Below are 20,089 nucleotides of genomic sequence, written 5' to 3'. Positions count from 1 at the left end.
CAGATCCCGTCTGCATCTGAAGCAGGATGCGTTTAAATGAAAAATGTAAATACCACCATTAGATTCCAAGTACTCCAGAGCTGCGGGATTTCATGGAGTTTAAACAATAACATTTGAAGTCATTGCTTTACCAAAAAAAAAAAAAAAATCTCTTAAATTCAGGTGTTGAGATTTCTACCTTCCTCATATTTTAATCCGTTTCTTCCTTGGGGATTTTGTGTGTATTTTAAAGACTTGTTTTTAAGAACCTTTATGCTTTCGACACTCATCCATAGTTGGAAAGTTCTGCAACCCCAGCCGGAGGTTTGAAGCAGAACCTTTGCAGATTTGGTGTGGATTTCAACAAAGAGCCTGTCTCTGCGCTGCTGGAGCGGGCGCGGCGGAGCTGCCCTCGCCGCGGTGCAGATGGCAAACCGAGTAACCTTTGCGTTCCTGGAGTTGTTACCTTTGTCAACTGCAGCGTCGGAGCCGGGAGGGCCGGGAAGAGGGGCCGAGCTGTGGCCTGGATTCGTGACCGCCGCGCTCGGCAGCCTGGCCCGGGCTGCTCCAAGCAGCCAGCTCAGCGCCACGCCTTCCGCAGGGCCCCGCCCGCGCCCTCCCGGGGCCCACCCGCGGCGCCCGGGCCATGGTGTGCATGTCACGTCCGTCTGCTGTGCATGTCATGTGAGACGAAGACAACGCTTTGTGGAGAGAATTGACCAGGAGACAGTTGTGCCCGGGGACACAGGACCTGGCCATGCGTCCACCCTGAGCCCCACGACGCCCCACCTAAGCGAGGGTGGAGGACACACGGGTCTCTGCTTCGGCAGCGGCCTTGGTGGCTGGGTCGGAAGGTCAGAGGGAGAAGGGCTGTGGACACAATGGAAGTAACAGGCGCTCATGCCAGGCGCGGGGAGGGCAGAGGCGCCAGAACCCGCGCGCAGCTCCTTCCCGCCAGGGTCATCCTCTGCCCGTCGCCGCGAGCCCCGGGAGCGGCCAGGTGTGCTTGGAGTTTGTCTCGACCGCCAAGAGAAAGCCACGCGAATTCACGGCACCCTGCTAACAGCTCTTGAGAGAGAGGAAATCATCAGAAAGATTCTGACTTTCTCGCCTTTTCTTTATTAGAAAAGGAGGAACCCTTGGCCACCAGGCCTTAGAGACCTCGCAGTCCTCCTCCCACCTCCGCCCCCCACCGTGAAGATTCTCAGGGGGGTGTGTCATTGGTTTGAGGCCCCCTAAAACGAGGGCCCAGCAGGCGATGCCTTCTTTCCTACAGGTCTGGAAAGCCGAGATCGCTTAGGTGGAAACCCCGTGCTCCCCTCCCACGCACACGCGGATTCCCGTCACGCGTAAGCAGCGGGCCCTTCCACGCCTCGGCCGGCCAAGGTCACCAAATGACCTGATCCCATCCCCCAGCCCCCGTCGGCCGTCAATCCTGCTGGCTCTGGCCACTCTCCCCGACTCCCTTCCAAGAAGTTTCCATCCTTTTATTTTTTTTTCTCCAGCCCGGGGTCCTCGGTGACAGACTCCAGCGTGGATTTTAATTGCCTCAATCAGCGGTCTTTGTCCGCAGCCGCCAGTCAGGACCTGGACGGTGGTCGCGCGATCCAGCCCTCGGCTGCGCACCGAGAACGCGCCCCCGGGGACGGCGCGGTTCAGCGGGCCGGCGCGAGGCTCTTCCGAGGGGCTGAAACGAGCCCAGCAGCCGGCAGGCGCCCTTCCCCCACCGTCCCCTCCCCAACCTCGTGAAAGGCCCCCGATTCCCGCCTGGTGGCCCGAGCTCTCGAGGTCGCAGCGACCTCAGCCCCTGCTTGGAGGAAGGAGGCGCGGGGATTGTGCTCCCTTCCCCGCAGCCGGAGCCAGACCTCAAACAATACACCGATCAACGCAAACATGGAACTCGTCTCGGCCACCCTTCCCGCCTCGCCGAGGTCACCCTAGTCTGCCCCTCGCTGAGGCCAGTGCGCAGCCGGCAGCACCCTGGACAGCGCGCCCGGGAGGACGGGGACAGCCGACACTTCACGCTCCCGCTCCCGGGGACGCGCCTGCACGCGTCCCACCGCCTCGCTGTGACTCCGGCTTGCGCGCGGTCTGCCTGGCGGCCTCACGACTCAGCTCCCTCCCGCTCCCAGCGTTTCCTCCGCCGCCCCCTCATCCGCCACGCCGGGCTCGCTCTGCCCGAGAACCTCTCTGGCGCTCTGCGCTTTCCTGTCTCCGGGCTGTGAGGACCCTTCTGTCCCCTTCCCTGTTTAAACTCCGCGGCTTCCAGACCGTTGCCACGTCCCTCAACCCTAACTCCAGCACACGCGCGCACGCGCGTTCTCTGTCCCTGTGTGACACCCGCCCTCGCCGCGCGGCCGCGCAGGTCCCCGCGCGGCGCCCTCCTCCCGCCACACAGGCGCGCGCGCGCAGGCCCGAGCGGGAGGCAGCTCGCCCGCAGCTCCGCACTCGGCGGCGACCTGCTCCAGTCTCGCAGCGCCGATGGCATCTCCCGGCTCCGGCTTTTGGTCCTTCGGGTCTGAGGATGGCTCCGGGGATCCCGAGAATCCCGGCACAGGTAGGAGAATGGGGACCTGCAGCACAAGAGTCTGCAGGCGGACTGGGGTTCGCGGGGCTCCCGGGAAGATGAAGGTTTTTCCACCTGCAGCAGGAAACTTCTTCGGGCGCTTCGCCCTGCTTTCGGGGTAAGTCCTTGACGGCCCAAGAGCCCAAGACCTCTACGGCCCCCTGTTCCCTGGGAAGGCCCCCAAAGAATCTCGGGCCCTTCCGCGGAAGGCTGGGGGAGCCCCCCAAAGACGAGTCCGTGGGCCTGGGGCGCTGCTACCGCCTTGCTACCTGGAGCCTGGGGAGGGACGGAGGGGCCGTGCCGATAGGAAAAATGGGGACGGGGAGGGAACCGGTGGTCTGGAGAGACAGCCTGCGAGGAAACGGACAGAAGCCTCGGCGTCTGGGAAGACTCGCCCAAGCGAGGCAGGGGGGGGACTTGGCCTGGACCGACGGGCGCCTGCACGGCGAGCGCGAAGGGCGCGGTGTGGGCTTCTCCCAGGGGGACGGATGAGCCGAGTGAGGGTCCTGACGCCCGGGCTCCCTGCCTCGCGCACCCGCCACCGCACCGGGTCCCAGGCGGCCACGCGGGAGGAAGGCGACTCTTTCGGGCCCCCGGGCCCGTTGACGTTCACATAGAACGAAATTTCACACGTCCGTCTGCTGTTCTCTTTCTGCCTCGCCGTCCGCCCGCCTGTCTGTCCTCGCAGCCAGAGCCTGGTGCCAAGTGGCTCAGAAGTTCACGGGCGGCATCGGAAACAAGCTGTGCGGTGAGTGTCTGCGCGCAGGGACGCGGGACGGGCAAGGTCGGGCGCTCGCGGCCCGCGGGGTCTACGCCGCCTTCTCGCCTCCGCACCCCCCGTCAGCGGAGGCGGGCTTCCCTGGCCGCGGATGGGCGAGGGCGCGGGCGCGGGCGCCGGGCCTGGCGGGCGGCTGACCGAGGCCCGGATCCCTGTCCCCGCGCAGCGCTGCTCTACGGGGACGCCGAGAAGCCGGCGGAGAGCGGCGGGAGCGGGCCCCCGCGGGCTGTCGCCCGGAAGGCCGCCTGCGCTTGCAGCCAGAAGCCCTGCAGCTGCCCCAAAGCGGACGTCAACTACGCGTTCCTGCACGCCACAGGTAAGGGCGCCCCTGCCCCTCTCTCTGCGCCACCCAAGGCGGCCTAGAGGGACGCCCGGGGCGCCGGGAGCCGGGCGAGGCTTCGAGGTGGCGGGCCGAGGCGGGCCCTGGCACAGGCTTCAACGACAGCGAGAAACGCTGGGCCTGCCCGCGGGATCCCACAGGGCCCTGGCGCCGCCGCGCTGTCCCCCGGCGCGGCCCGGCGGTGGCGGAGACCGAGGCGCTCGCGCGCGCTGCGGCTCGATGTCCGCGTCCCTCGGCCGCTGGGGCCTGGGTGGGTCGGTTTCTAGATGCCGGGCCAGGGAACTCAGAACTGCACAGATCTTTTAGGTCTTTAGACTAGATCGCAAGAGTGATTCGTAGCTGCCTTTTCACCGGAGAACGATCTGTTCGCAGGAGACCCCCGCGCCAAGCTTTACCCCCGTGCGCTTGCACGCCCGCTTTCCCAACCTGCACACACGCGCACACGCGCACTCACACGCGCACTCACACGCGCACCCATTGTGGAAACGGCGGCCTTCGTAACAAGCCACAGATCCTAAGGCTGCACGTTCGGTTTGGCCTGGTTCGCCCGAGGCATTCCTCAAACGTTTCTGACGCGAAGTATTTCCAGAAACGTTTAAGATGATTTACTGAGAAATATCATTTAGGAAATAATGAAGTGCTGTGAAATAGATAAATGGAGGCACACTCTCTTCGAAAAAAGAAAGCAAACAATGAGTTACAGATTGAAATGCAAGAATTCATTTGGAGAGGAGAAATCGTAATTTCTTTCGTTCATTCTCTTCATCTTTGAAAAATGCCTCTCCTTTAAAGAAAATGGTTTGCGTTTCCAGAGCTTTTTTGTAAACACGAAATTTCTCAGTTCAAAGAGAAATCGCCTGATCAAGATCTTGCCTGAATATTTTCACAGTAGAATTAAAATGTGGCATTTTTAATTCCATTCTTAGACCTGCTGCCTGCCTGTGACGGAGAAAGGCCCACTTTGGCGTTTCTGCAGGAGGTTATGGACATTTTGCTTCAGTATGTGGTGAAAAGCTTCGACAGATCCACCAAAGTGATTGATTTCCATTATCCTAATGAGCTGCTTCAAGAGTATAATTGGGAATTGGCAGATCAACCACAAAATTTGGAGGAAATTTTGATGCATTGCCAAACAACTCTAAAGTATGCGATTAAAACAGGTATTGTCCAATCAGAGATAATAAAGCTGTTTTTTCTTTTACAATTTTTTTCTATAAAAATGTTTTGTTTTATGGAGTTACTGGTATTTTCAAAATTGCAGTTATTTTCATCATTTTAAAAAATAGTCATTATTAGAATGCTTCCAGTCAAAAGCACCTTCCACTATTGTTAATGCTTCTGAAGTTGATAATATCAGAAACAGTATCTAAGCATAAGTCATCAGATTTTACATTGCAAGTATTCGGTCATGGAGATTTAACCACTGGTGTAGAAGCAACCATTTGTCAGCAGAGGCCAGTAGAAGCAACCCAAAATGGAGAAAGAAAAGGAATATGGAAATTAAAGCTCAAAAGGCATGATCCAAACAAAAGCCCAAATACCAGTGTAGTGCTGGTAGTTTCTTTGGCATAGAACTGATCAGAAACTGGGCTAACCATTCTATGTAACGGTTGAGCCAGAGGGGTGATGTTTTGGCATTGTCTCAAATGCCCAAGACTTCAGATTTGAATTCCAGATTTTCTCCTATTTTTAAAGAAATGTGCACACATAGACAAAAAAACACAATATAGACTAGCAATTCAGCCATGTTATATAAGGATGTGTGTCCTTCACAGCCACTGTGTATGTAAGATAAAGAAAGGAGGGAGGAGTGAATCAGATATCCTCAGGGGTAAATTTTTTCTAACGTTTTCTATTTTGTGGTCTGACTATTGGTTTTTCACAGTATTCTTTATATGCTATCCATTTTATAGCTCCAGGTGTAATGTTTACTTGGGTGCACTCCAAGCTTTCATTTTATCTGCACGAAGTTAGCTATTCATCTGCCCGGTCATGATTACCCTTCCCTTCTACATGATCTCTAATCATCCTGATGCGTGATAGCATAGCGCTTCATTAAAGCAATAAAAATAAATACGAATGAATTTCTGGGGGCAGAGAGGAGAGACTTTGCGAATCTAAATTGATTAGTAGCCTTAAACAGGCTTGCTAGCAAGTAAAAAATGTACAATATGGCATGAACATTATTTACCATAGGATTGTCATCTTTTTACATTGCAAATTTTTTGTTGGTGAATTATCAGTATTATTCTAATGGACTTTTAGCTCTTTTTTTCACATTCTTTATACCAATGGAGAGGAAAGGTATGCATAGAGGAAAAGAGGCCTTGGGAAATCGATTTATTATATTATTAGCATACACTTTTGTGAGACTGTAGACTTGGAATTAGATACAGAAGGAAAGGAATTTAATTTCTGCATTTCTAAGTCAATCTGTGGAGTATAATTTTTGAAGCCTCATTAGATATCACCTGCAATTAATGTTGGTGAGAACCCACATGATGTCTATACTAGGCATTAAAAAATGTACCCACCCAGCTTTTCATGTATCTGTCAGTGCAAACCTAAACAATGCTTTTAATTCCTTTTTCTTTGATCCATTCCCCTTGCCTAATATTAAATAAGTTAATAGTACATTGCAACCTATTATTTTTATTGCTACCAAACCAAAAAGAATCTATGAAAATGTTTTACATCTTCACCCTTAAAAGCTAGTTGTGTTTGAAATGCAATTTAAAGAGTTAAAATAATGGGAATTGCAAATCAATGAAAGTAATAGTTCTGTCTACCAATGTTTCGTTTAATATCGGAAAAAGATGGGCCAATTCAATACTTAGATTTTAGCATAATGCTTGTGTAGCTATTAGTCAAGTGTTGCTCTAAGGCATTTTATTTCAAATTCCAATAAAAATATGATGGATTCAGTTGGATTTCTAAGCAAGGTGTATCAATACTAATTCAATATCTCAATATTATTCATAACATATTTAGTCTGCTGCCCTTCTCCCCCCAAATAGCATTTCAAAAAATTAACAGCAGTCATCTTCTCTCCTCAACTGGCAAGTTTATGGATTTTTGTGCTGTAACTGTCGGATTTGTCATCTAGTACTATTTAGGATCTGTCAGAGTAGTTACCATCTTGCTACCGTTAGACATTGTAATACTCCTGGGGAGATTATTTTATAAAATGTATGTTATTCCCTGGTTTCTACTATAAGACCTTAACCTGATTTCTACTTGGGCTCCAGGCTTAGAGAGGAATGAGGGACAGCGGGGAAATACTTTAAAATGAAGTCTTTGTGGATTATTAAAATTGCCTCTGTAAGAAATACTGGAATACAAACTGCAGGAAATGACAAAATTCTGGACCAGTTAGCATTCGTGGAAGTCGTCAGATTTGGTGGTGGTGGCTGGGGGAGACAGGAAGGGTTAATGTAGTCTAGAATCTTTAACCTAAACATCAGACAAAGGGAACTGAAGCGTCAATAAATGAGTCCACCGCAGTGCCAGTGTATAAAAGGCAGTTTGGGTTGACTTTTGGTCCCTCCAAAACTGATCGTGAGCTTCGGGTCAGAGTTGCCTGAGCTTCCAGAGTCTGAGCATCCTCCCCAGCTCGTTTGCTGATCTGTGGGGAACATTCCAGAGTCTGGAGTGGCAGGAGTCCCATGTCTCAGACGCTCTGTCTCCCTGGCTGCTGCGTAGCTGTGTGTGGCCACCAGCGTGGCAAGCCATCACCGGGCCAGCCTGCAGTGACAGCAGTGGGATGCCGGGGGCTGTGGGGACAGCTGACAGGCGCTCACACTCTCTCTCAGAGAGCCCCGCCTGGATTCTCTGGATAGCCCTGGAAAGCCGCCTGTAGGGGCCACAGGACAAAAGTGATTATAATTAGGGGAATATTTCTCCCAGACATCAAGAGAGCCTGTTGCCCTGCCCTGTCACACTAGCTCCCTCCGTACTGGCACATAATCATGAATGAAAAGTGAGTGAATGAATGAAAATCTTGAGGCAGGAGAGAAGCGGGTGAAATGGCTGGCCAAGGTCAACACCACATCTGGAGAAGGGGACACCCAGCGGCTGAAGCATCGCACTGCTTTCCCAGTTTCCCACAAGTAGTCGATCAGGGCGACTGGCCTTCTGATGTCCAGGGCCAGCACATCCCTTGGAGTCTCAATTTTCTGCAGAGGTTTCCATGCTGCCGTTTCCCTACTGTTAAATACCGAGTCCTAATGGACACTAGATTTATCCAGAAAATTCCTGTGAATTGGGAGAGTAGATTAATGGATAGATTTGCTAATCCTTATTAATTTGCTAATCCTCACCTTTAGAAAAAATGGCTTAGGGAAAGAGAAATGAAGGTATATCGGGGGAAGAAGACGTGATTTCAGCTGTGATTTCGGCTGCTGGGGTAATGAAATGGGGAGTCAATGAGGCAGAGAGGAGTGCAGGGTTGGCCCAGAGTCATCGGCAGCAGCAGCAAAGAAGGCCTTTTCACCTTTCCTGGATGGGTGGACTGAGCGGGGTTGTCCTCCGAGGGCCTGGAAAAAGAGCAAAAAGGTAGAAGGGTACCAGGGGAGGCCACGAGGAGGTAAATTCATGCTGGAGACAAGTCCCAATCCTTCTAGAATGTGCTGTCTCCCAGCGCCTATCTCTTCCCAGTGTCTATCTCTCTGGCCACATGCCCAAGGCTGATAAGGGAGCTCTCCAGTCCAAGAGATAAGCTGTGTGCTGCCTTTGTCCCCGCTTCCCCCATTGCCTGCCTTTATCTTGTTTTGCTAGTACTGGCGATGAGACTCTCACATCCCCAGGCTTCAGACAGGTGTCCAGTAAGTGGCAGATACCTTTTTATCAGATGCTGTTTCCATAATTGCTAATCTGCCACAATTTTTGCTGCTATGCAAATCACTTATCGATAGGCTTTTATGGGGTGAGAGGAGGAAACAGAATGCTAATGAGATATTTATAATCACATTTTAAATAATAGCCTCAGGAGAATGTGGATGTCAATCCGTTTGGAGAGTTTTGGAGAAATCCAGAAGTTAATTAGATAAGCCTCGCTAATGGACTGCTCAGTCCACTGAATATCTCTTCATGTATCTTGTTGACAAGACAGTAATGTTAACTGTATTCGGCTTTATTTTAAATTGTAACTATGAGGGAGCTCTGTTGTTTATAATCAAATATTCGACAGAAAAGAATTGACAAGAATTAGTTTTGTCCACGCCATTGTTAGACAACCATCACCTTTTGAATCCAGGGCAAATCACTCAGCAGTGTCCTATTTTCTCATTTTTGCCCTGTCTTTTGTAATCATCAGCCATTTGTCACTGATATTATTATGAATGTTGGCATGCCTGGCGGATGTCACGGTACGACTGATTCTCAGAACGGCTACAACAAAAAAGGATTTTTAGCATCATGAGTGCAAACAAAAAGTAACCTGTCTTTGATTTGCTTTGGGTTGCCAGGAGCATTTTAGTTTGCAAAAATATTGAAAGAACATAGAAAATAAACTACTGTCCAGATTGAAAACCACATTTGTAATTTTTTATAGGGTATGTTTAAAGGAAGATTTTTAGAGTGTGTTTCTCAAAACCCAAAGGTGTCTCTGTGGTTACAGGAAACGCTTTTTGGGGTGTGTATATATGTGTGTTTTTGTGCGTTCGCACATGCGTGTGAATGTTGGCTTTCTGAATATGAATTTCCTGTTGCTGAAGGATCTCTCAAGGTTCTTTAGCTACAGAAATCATGTGTTTGAGAGGCATTTGTTTTCACTGGAGGCCATCCTGATTCTGGTATTCCATGTTATTCAGGGCATCCCAGATATTTTAATCAACTTTCCACGGGATTGGACATGGTTGGATTGGCAGCAGACTGGCTGACATCAACAGCAAACACCAACATGTAAGTAGCTAAATGCATTTTTGTGTAATCCAGGATAACTATTAGTGAGATTCTATAGTCTTTACCTCTTATGTGAAAATATTTTTATTAAGTAGCCCCTAAAATAGTGATACGAACTTCAGAAGTATACAAGTGTTCACTTGAACTTAATAGAAAATGGTCCTGATATATTTTTCATCCAATCAAACTACACAAAAATTTTAAAACACAAAAAGGATTTTTTGGCATTTGGGGTTTATAATTAGGTATAATGTGAAAGAGAAATGGGACCAGATGTTGTCTTTTAAATAAGTGTTACTCTGCAATGTTCTTTATTTATTCACTACGCTAAACCATTCACGTGCATTACGTCAATGATTGAAGCTTCCTCATTTTAGGAATATAGAAAAATGAGCAACCCTTTTGGAAGACCTTTTTGAAATAATTTTCTCCCTGCTTAATGTTATAACATTTGCGAATGTGCATTTTGAAAAAGGAAAGAGTTGTATAGCTATTGTAATGGTGAGTTATTTCTTTGAGTTATATACATAAAATGTGGCCATTACTACATTTCAGGTTCACCTATGAAATTGCTCCAGTATTTGTGCTTTTGGAATATGTCACGCTAAAGAAAATGAGAGAAATCATTGGCTGGCCAGGGGGCTCCGGCGATGGGATATTTTCTCCTGGTACATGATATTTCAATCTTTCTTTGTGTGTTTTCTTCTGCTATGCAATGCTTTGTTATGAAGCTAGGAAGGATTAAATATCTAACCCTTATTTCTGCTTAGGTTAAATAGACGGCATTCATCAAAAGAATGAGTGTGATTAAGTGCACATGGCCATGCCTCCAAGCTAACTGCGCCATGCTGGAACGTGACTTAATTGTGTTCAAAAGGAGCATAATCAGAGATAGTGCTTACCCAGTACTTCTACTGTGATCCTAGGGCAGGATGTATGGATAATAAGGGACAGAAGAATAAAGATTCCTAATAAGGGAATTCACTCTCTGACGCTCCTCCTAGAATTAGTGAAAGTAAAAGCGTTGACGCATTTGCTGCTCTAGGGCACGTAACAAGGCAGATCTACTCAACAGAGCATATGTAGCACTCCATTCTCTGAAATAACAGATAATTTCTTGGAGCTAAAAAAGCAGTGATGATTTCTTCAAGAGTTTTCTCATCCCTTCTCTCCTTTATCATGCCGTCCAATCTTTTCCATCCTGCCCTTCATGACTAGCTATTGCATTCTAAGCTCCATTATTTACAACTCTTCGAGCCAAGAGAATCAACCTGAAACAAAAAGCCATGCCCTTGGTTTACGGTTCTACGTGTGACCTTGGTTGGATGCAGAGAAGAAATAGAAATTAGGAAGGCAGTGGGAAAAGAAGGTCACTGACCCATGGAAAAGAAAGCTGGTGTGCAGTCCATCACCTAATCAGTGGCAGAAAGTGGTGTCATCAGCTCATCAAGAGGGACCCCGCTGGAGAGGCCAGAGCCACACCTAACTGTAGTGTCAGGCAGAGCAAAGGCCACGTGTGAACTCTCCTCAGCAAATCTACAAAGACAAGCAGATGATGGGGGCGGGGGGAAGGAAAAGAAAAAGTGGAAAGAAGAGATGATAGACAAACAACAGTGACCTCAAGGCCAGGGCATAAGGGAAGCATGTTTGTCGGCAAGCTCAGGTCTGAGATTTTATTTTATGTTTTTACACATATACCACAATTTTTCAGGTGCTAAAGGAAAAAGTGTTAGTTAAATGGAAGGGGAAATTAGCCTTTTTTAAAAAAAAGTCATTGAACACCAGCTGTGATGAATTTTAAGCCAGCCTTTATTTTGTAGGGAACTTAATACTTAGTTTTCCTTTGGAAAACCGTCTCTGTTGAGGGAGCTTTGCCACCATCGCCTGAAAATGATGCTTTGAAGGTATTTTTCAAGAGGAATGAGGTAGGGTACCAAAATAAACATCATTTCTACCTTTATTCGTCCTCTTCTTATGTGGCTGGTTGTAGGACTGAGCTGCCCTTGAGGTGAACTGAGATCATACTGGGCTCCATTTTAATGGTCCCCAAGAGTGGACAGAGAACAGCTGCACCTGTTGACCCTGAAAATCTGGGGCTGGGCCTAATTTACCTGGCTGGTCTGGTAACCTACATGCCCCAGAAAGCATACACCCAGAGAAAGAATCCTCTTTGGCAGGCCTGCTAGGCTAGCTATAGACTCAGGGCTTTCCCCTCTGCCCTTGTTGATGATGAGAAAGGACAAGGGAGAGAACATTTAAGCTCTATTATGAGGATTCCAGGCTTTCTTGGGGCCCAAAGACCCATATGCTGCTACCCCAAGGTGCAAGCCATAGATGTCACTCTGCAGTGTAATGCAGACATTGCAAAGTGGGGAGGGGGCAGCAGAGATGGCCCTTGGCAACCCGTTTCTGCTCTACTTTCTACAAAGCACCATAGAAGAGAAATGGCCATAGCATCCTTCCTTGCTAATGGACGCTTTTCGAGGTAGCATCCAGCCTCGTTCCTGGGGTAAAGGTCTTACAATTTAAGGGTTGGGGATAGAGAAAATCATACATCCTATGTGCCTGGGATCTAAAAGTCTCATTCTCTGGGACTCAACATGAAGAATTATATCTGTGACTTGAATGCATAGCCCAGTTCATTTGCCTTGCACCTCTGTCTATAACATCCACAGGCTTTAAGCTTCTGAGGCCCATAAGCCCCTTCTTCCCATTCAGAGTTGCTGGGTCTTTTGGCCTGGGGGTAGCTGTATGCAAAGAGCACTTTCTTTGGGTACATCATCCCCTTCCTCTTCTCTCTTCCCTCCTCCCCCAGCCTCTTTGAGAAGGACAACTAGAACTTCAGTTCTCAAATGGGGCTATTTTGCCCCCCACGGGGGACATTTGGCAATATCTGTAGACATTTTTCATTGTCTGGGGAATGGGGTCTACTGGCGTCTGATGGGTAGAAGCCAGGGATGCTGCTCAACACCCTACAATGCCCGGGACATCCCTCACCACAAGGAATTGTGTGGCTCAAAATGTCATATGTGCCAAAACTGAGAAACTATGAGCTAGAGTGGATGTCCCTGTAAAAGCTGACCCCGTGTCCAGCATCCTACACTCAGTCTTTCAGACAGGGTGTGTGCTCAGAGCAGGCTTGACCTGGATTCTGCTTGTCCTGTGTCTCTGGGGTCCAGAAAGGTAGGAATTGCCCTCATTCTGACTGGTGACAGAGCCGGGATCTGGGTGATGACTGCCCTGTGCCAGGCAGCCTGCTTGGGTGGAAGCCCAGGACTCATGAGGCAAAAGTCATAGCCCTGTGTGGGCCATTCAGCTTGACACAGACCCTTCTGCTCCTTAGCCTCCAGGAGGGAAGGCCACTCAAAGCACCCGCATGGTGGCAGGCCCTTTGGGTGGGAGGGGGAGGTAGTACCTCACTCTGCCTCATGGTCTCATGCCTTCCATGCCAGCATATTCATTTGCATTCATCACAATCTGTCTTTTCCCTGCATAGCAAAAATCCTAAGCTTCCAACAACCCTGGGGAAATCTCACTTTGCTTTTCAAGTGAGCCTCTTCTTATAAGGCATGAATTTATGGTATGGAATCCTGGACAATCTTAGGATGACGCAGGGAAACTAATACAGTGTAGACTTAAAATTCTCTTAGTAATGTGTTTCCCTTATAATTATGAAATAAGTTTCATTAATGAATACAATTCTATTTCAATGATGTCCTTGAGCGGGAAGGACCATGTTGAGAGAATGAACAGATGAGTATGATGAGGTGGACTTGGCTGTTTATCCTTCATTCTATAGGAATCACTGGTTAACAGCCCACACGGTTAACAGCAGCTGATTTATCTTAATCCGAGTGCAAGGCATTGCATGAGTTGAAATGAAAAGAAATAAGTGTTCTCCATCGGGATACAAGTAGGATTTTACGGGCCTAATGAGGAATAATCACACTCACAAGCTGGGAAGGAAGGCAAAATTTTCTCTTTTTAAAAACTTCTTCAAAGGGCTCCCAGCAAGAGCAGAATGAACTGCAGTTCCCCTTGGTGACAGAGAGGGGTGGGGTAAGGTGGCACCTGCGCAGTGGCTGGGACCAAGGTGTCCTTAAGCCTGAGAACTCACTTCCAAGGATAGCCAGCAGGGTTTCCTGCTGTGTGCAAGGAGGACTCTAGGTCAGTGGAAATAGGAAGGCTGCTTGCATTTGAAATGATGTTGACAGTAAACAGGAAAAGTAACCGCGTGGCTGTGCCCTCCAGGTGGCGCCATTTCCAACATGTACGCCATGATGATCGCGCGCTTTAAGATGTTCCCGGAAGTCAAGGAGAAAGGAATGGCTGCTGTTCCCAGGCTCATTGCCTTCACATCCGAGCACGTACGTGTTTCCGTTCCTTCCAAGTTTGCGATTATGTTCCGTAAAGCCCGAGTTGAAGGAATGATGGCTGGAAATGCTTTATTCCCAGAAGACACCTCTTGAGAGAGAATAGGGGTGAGAGAACAGCTGAGGCGTACGATGAGGTGTCCTCCTTGTGGCTTTGAAATTCAGGAAAACCCTCAGAGATAAAGCAGAATGTTTTTGTTTCTGGTTCCCACCCTTCACCTCCCTGTGACAATGTCACATGCTGGGGGAGGGGGAGGAGACAAGGCAGAGTGACAGTGCGTTCACTTGGACCATGGTGCTGTGCCTATGTAGTCAAAACTGCAAAGTCTCCTGTTGACAGTCTTGCTGTTTAAATATTCACTCAGATGATCCAACACATACTCCACCCTCATGGCGCCTCGAACCATTTAACATTAACCTTTGACTGACTTTACCAGAAGTTTCATTACCATAAAGAAATAGCAGAGTGGTCTGTCATAGCTGATCTTTGGGTTAGATCAATCTCAGCCAAGCTCAGGCTCCTGCCCACTCCCAGTTAGGGGCCGATGCCTCTGATCTTCCTCATAGTATGTTATATTCCCTCCCTGGCCTTCAAAGCGTTAACCGTATCTCTCCTATACCACATAGGCATTGCACAGAGTGGTCTATCCTGCTCATAAATTGAACTAAACATCATTAGCCGGCCAGGTAGCCAGCTTTCTCTAGCATGCCAGGGAGAAGCAGCAGACAAGTGCAGGCCACCCTGCAGCTGTATGAGCGACATCTTGGTCCCAAACCCTCTTGCCACACAGGGCCTGAGATCAACCTGAGATCTGCTCCCTGATGGGCATCAGATGAGCACTACCTGTGTGTATTTCGTAACACTGTTCCTTCATGACCTCTGCCTCAAAGGAGCCTAATGTCTGGACCACGGCTGCCTCAGAGAAGATCAGAAGTCCCCTGATGGCTAGGGAATGGGGAGACAGCAAGGGAAGCGGGGGGTCTACAGGGAGACTAGGGGCTGCTGTAAGGAGACATCACTCGTGAGAAGTAGGGAGCCACAATGGGTCTCAGATTCACCATGGAATTTTTCTTTTTCCTATTTTGAGTGGAGCGTATGCATCTGTGTGTCTGCGTCTGTCTGTGTGTGTGGCTGTGTGTTCATAACAAGGAAATACAGGGCAAGTACGGATTGGAAGGCAGTAGATACAGTTCACTCAAAGCAGTAGTTGTGGAATTAAAGGAAACTAGTGATTATATATTAACAAATTATCTTGAACATCTTGTTTTCAGTAATGTTTTGGGGTTTTCTTATTTTTTAATGCCCTTCCTTGGTTACCAGGGGTCAAATTTAGCAAAGAAGACCATAGTCTGAAATGAAATAGTGTGTTACCTTTCTGTTACTGCTGAAACAAATTATCGCAAACTTAGTGGCTTAAAACAATGTAAATCCATTATCTTACCGTCCTGGAGGCTCTCAGGGACAATTAATTTCCTTGCCTTTTTTAGATTCTAGAGGCCACTTGCATTTCTTTGTCCGTGGCCCCTTCCTCCATCTTCAAAACCAACAGCATAGCATCTTCAAATCTCCCCCCGCCTTTCTCTCCGGCCTCTGTTTCTATCACACATCTCTTCTGTCTCTGATCTGACCCTCCTGCCTCACTTTTCACATATAAGGACCCTGTTTGGATAATTCAGGATAATCTCCCATCTCAAGATCCTAATGTAATCACATCTGCAAAGTCCCTTTTGCCATATAAGGCAATAGATTCACAGATTTCAAAGATAAAGATGTGGACAGCTGTTGGGCGATCTTCATTATTCAGCCGACCACACCTAGTACCCGACCAGGAGATAACTTTCACTTCTCAGCTTCTCCAAAGTGTAGAAAAACATGATGTAATTTTTCTTCTCAATTACTGTTTCCCTGAAGTGGATTTGGACCCCTAAATAGTTAGATGTGACTACATTCTCAGCCTCGGAAAGCCCAGATGGCCTTATATCGGGCATCTTTTTCTTTTACCTTTCAAGTTGTTTCCACGAGCTAAAATGAGGTGGGCCCGGCAGCAAGCTGCCCTGTGCTCTCTGACAGGCATCTCTGGTTTCTGCACGAGCTTCTCAGCCTCATGCTTGACATACATTGGCTTGGCCTTGTCCAGAAAGCTCAGGCCATGTGGTCTGAGAATGATTTGGCTATACTGTCTTTTCCTGATACTATAAACTTGGGATCTGCTTCTTTATTTCTGAGAGAACGAAACATGATTCATGACACAGTGACCATTTGGTTCTCCCTCCTCCTTCTTGTATTTCTATCCATGCACATAAATATGAATAATTGTTTGAACTATGAAACTTTCCTACAATCTGAATTGGTTCTAACAATAATCTTATCATTTTTGACATATGAACTGTTTTTCTAATGCATACGTTATACCCGATTACTATTTGACAGTTTCTAAAAACACTTCCAATATATTGCTTGTTTGATTCTCCCAACAACCTTGTGGGAAAATTAGAACAGAGATAGTTATCAGCATTTTAAAAATGAAGAGGCTAAAGTTAGCTAGATAGGTAGAGGATCAAACCGGGTTCCCTGACTCCTAGACCAGTGAAATCCCTGCCCCAACTACCACTGTAGAAACAAAATTAAAAGATTCAGCAACAAAGTTTTGTACATAACAGCTCATCAATTGACTTAATATTTTATATCTTCCCTGTTAGGATGTGAATTTGTATGCGGACTGAGAAAGACTTCTCATATAAAGATTGGGATATAAAGATGTAAAAAGTTTACAAAAAGTTTTTTGCTTTTTCAGAGAAAGAGATAGAGAGCGAGACAGAAGGGAATGAAAGAGAGAAAGAGAGAGGGAGAGAGAGAGAAAGAAAAGAGAGAAAGGAAAAAGAAAGAAAGAGAAAAGAGGAGGGAGAGGCCACAACAGACAAAAGCAGCTTGGTATTTTAAAGGGTAAAAAAAAAATTTTTTCCCTTGCTGCAGACTGATAACAGAAGTGGCTGTGGAGCAGCTGAGTTTGTGTTTCCATTTTTTTTCTATTTTCTCTGCAAGGCTGGCTTTACCAGAGTCCTGGCAAGAGCAGGAGTGGGAAGTTTGCACCCCTACTGTCTGCTTAGGGCTCTTCAAGGCTATGAAAATGAACTCTTAGAGGTAATGAGTTAAGTCCCAGGTGTTTAATCAAATCAAAGGGTAGTTGAGTTGTGAATTTTTCTTCAGAGGGGCAGTTATGTGCTGTGAGTTTATTTCTCTTACTTTCAGCTTGATAGTTTATTTTCCTCTGTTAGATAGGTTATTAATAAGGCCACCTTTCATTCCTTAATCAAATTTCCACCATGAGCTTTTTTCTTAATGTGAAGGGGAAGCTAAATTGTTCCCTCTGCCCCCCAAAAACCCTCCTCATTATCTCATAGGGCTGGACTGTAGGGGGCTGAACTAAAAGTGAGTCCTGGCTTTGAAGCTCCAGGTTAAGAGATAACGTGATCCTCATCTCTCGTTCCTTCTGGGCTCTAGACCTCATGCGTTATATTCAATTCATCATTTACTGTAGCTCCTTCTGGCCTCAGGCCAGGCAGGCCACATATTCCCTTGGTCTTTTCAGATTTTATAATCACTTTGTCTCCACCAGCTCCAGAAATAGATCTGATGAAAGAAAATTACTAAGTCATTTCTCAAATGCTTTTTCTCCAGGCTAAACAATGTCAATACTCGCATGGAGATTTCTTTCTTGAATTGCTTGGCCCATAGGGAGAAAGGGTAGTGTCGGGCAGCTGTGTTGGTCCAGTGAGGAGAGGGGAGGCCAGTGGCTGAGGCAGAAGCTGCTTCAGATGTTCTCTCTCCAAGGCCCAAGACTTGTGGACAATCAAACAATAGCCTTAAAAAACTCTTGCCTCAGCACCTGGGACATAGGAAGCTCTATGTAAATATTAGGTAACTTAAAAAACAATAACCTTGTTTTATAGAGGGAGAAACCAACCCTCAGAGATGGCAGATGCTTCTCCCAAGGTTTCACAGCAAGTCAGTGGCAGAGCCAGATCTAGAGCTTCAGTTTCCCTACAGTCCCTATATTGCTCTTTCAGCTACTGGGCTGGATGTCCTGAACACCACTCTCTAGCTGGCTGCTCTAAATCCACTTGGAGCATCTTTTCTCAAATCCCATTTTCTCCATGTTGATTATTCCAGAGCTAATACTGATCTATTGAACCAGGTCAAGTTATTGTCCTTTATTCTACTCTGAGCACTAATTTATAACTTGGCAGGTTTAGAGCCATGCATGTGGAAATGATGTTGAGAGACTCTCTGGTCTTCTGCATCCAACTAGAAACTTCACACATTGAGGAAGACAAGAGTCATCTTTTGTTTTCTAAATGACGCTTCATTCTCTCTCCATTGAGCTCACCAAAACTACCCACCTCTTCTCTGGCCACCAACACAGACCAGAACTTTACCTAGCTGACAAGGAGGGCAACCTATTAAATTTTTCTGTTTGTTCAAATTAACGGTTTTCTTATAAAACTTGAATTAAATAGTATTACTGTGAGGAATAGTAGAAGAAGTGAATAAATCACTGAGTTGAAACAAGAGATGACATTTAAGCTATGAGTAAAAAGTTCCAAGGTTACTTTCCTCCAAAATAGAGAATCACAAAATCTCATAACTGAAAGGGATCTTAAAGATCATTTGGTTGAACATTCATCCTTTGCTGGAATCTCATGATCTTCCCCAGATTACCAGTGATAGAAGGTTTGGCAAAAAATAATCTGATGGATTCTTGATCCTTTCTTGAAAGTAGGGTTAGAGGGAAGCTAAGATTCCAGCTCAGTCATCCACATCTCTAGCTCTGAATCCTTTGAAAGCCTAAACCATGAGCTTGATTCCAGATTTCTCTTATTTCCTCATGTGGCACAAACTCTTCCAGAAACAGCTTCCATGAAACAGCATAACGTCATCTGGGAAAAATGTTCCTCCTAATCATAACAGACACTGGGATCTTTTAGGCAAATCACCGTAACTACCTCACTCCAGTCGTTATGCACCAAGCCCAGCTCACATCCACATCTCCTGGAATCAGTCACCAGTGCTCTGCAGAGGCCTTGCATGGCCTCTGGCCATGTCTGTGGGGAGGTGATTCTCATAATTGCTTTAGAAAGATATCATTATTCGAGAGGGCTTTAATTCCAAAAATAGATTTAAAAAAAAAACCTGGGCAGCTTGGAATAAGACAACTCCCACAAAATATAATGCTTCCCATTAGGCAGAAATGTAGCCTGACAGAAGTGATGGCAAGTGAAATTGTGAGCTAACTTCAGTTTACCCTTAGCACCTCTGCTCTGTTCCTTTTCATTTCAGGGCCCTGATCCCTCCCATGTTTCTTCTTCTCTACCCAGTCCCATCAACACCTACTCTCAGGAAAGAATCTGAAAGCTACTCTGAGACGTGAGTGGTTGGGAAGACCTAAGCATCATCTCCTGGGCATTTCCATTGCAATAGGAGGCAAAGGAATGAGGCAGGAAGGCACATTCCCAGCCACCGTGCAGTGAGATGATTTCTTTATTCCTTCTTTCCTCCCTGCTCCAGGCACTTCCCAGAGCAGCCCCAGTGCCTGCTCTAAGGGAGCATCCACTGCACGGGGGGAGAAAGGAGGGAGAAGGGTCTGCAGGGGCCCCCTGAGGTCACATGCCACCTCAGGTGACCGACTCCCCCTGGTTCCGAGTGTCAGGTCAGAAGTAACTAGATAGACTTATTTTTCTCCAAGTGAGTGGATGAAGCCCATGTGCTTTGGAATTGACTAGAAATGGCGACAGGCCCAGGTCTACCACCTCCCAGGGCCTGACCCTTCATTTCCTCCTCATCCATAAAGTAGAGATGATTCTGCCAAGCTCCTGTAGTTGTTAGGAGGGTAAAGTGAGGTGACAGAGTAGAGGGCAGCACACTGAACCTAGCCCTGGGTGAGCGCCTTGCAAACAGGCAGCCAGATTGCTATTGGGACAAGCCACCCGCTGGTGTCCTGCATGGAGAAGGAGCCGAGCCCCACCAGGAGGCAACGTGGAGGCAGCAGGGAGAGTGACAAGTCAGGGGACATGTCTGGGGGCAAATGATTTCCTTAAGATGGATGTGTCCCCCTCCCAGAATACCAGAGCGATACTCCAGGATTCACAGGAAT

The 20,089-nt window shown here is 47.5% G+C and overlaps 1 protein-coding gene across 1 annotated transcript in view; it reads left to right on the top strand.

The window, feature by feature from the left end:
* Window positions 1-2,192: 2,192 nt before the first annotated feature.
* Window positions 2,193-20,089, top strand: part of GAD2 (glutamate decarboxylase 2 (pancreatic islets and brain, 65kDa)) — an 85,386-nt gene continuing 67,489 nt past the window's right edge. The window contains exons 1-7 of the mRNA XM_012654856.1: window positions 2,193-2,536; window positions 3,234-3,293; window positions 3,490-3,639; window positions 4,590-4,823; window positions 9,474-9,564; window positions 10,120-10,232; window positions 13,816-13,931. Coding sequence (XP_012510310.1) covers window positions 2,461-2,536; window positions 3,234-3,293; window positions 3,490-3,639; window positions 4,590-4,823; window positions 9,474-9,564; window positions 10,120-10,232; window positions 13,816-13,931 — 840 coding nt within the window. The 5' untranslated portion in view covers window positions 2,193-2,460. The remainder of the gene's footprint in view (window positions 2,537-3,233; window positions 3,294-3,489; window positions 3,640-4,589; window positions 4,824-9,473; window positions 9,565-10,119; window positions 10,233-13,815; window positions 13,932-20,089) is intronic.

This window comes from Propithecus coquereli, unplaced genomic scaffold, assembly GCF_000956105.1.
Source record: "Propithecus coquereli isolate 6110/MARCELLA unplaced genomic scaffold, Pcoq_1.0 Scaffold45, whole genome shotgun sequence".
NCBI lineage: Eukaryota > Metazoa > Chordata > Mammalia > Primates > Indriidae > Propithecus > Propithecus coquereli.
Note: the sequence above shows the minus strand (reverse complement) of the source record. Positions and strands in the feature narration are given on the sequence as shown.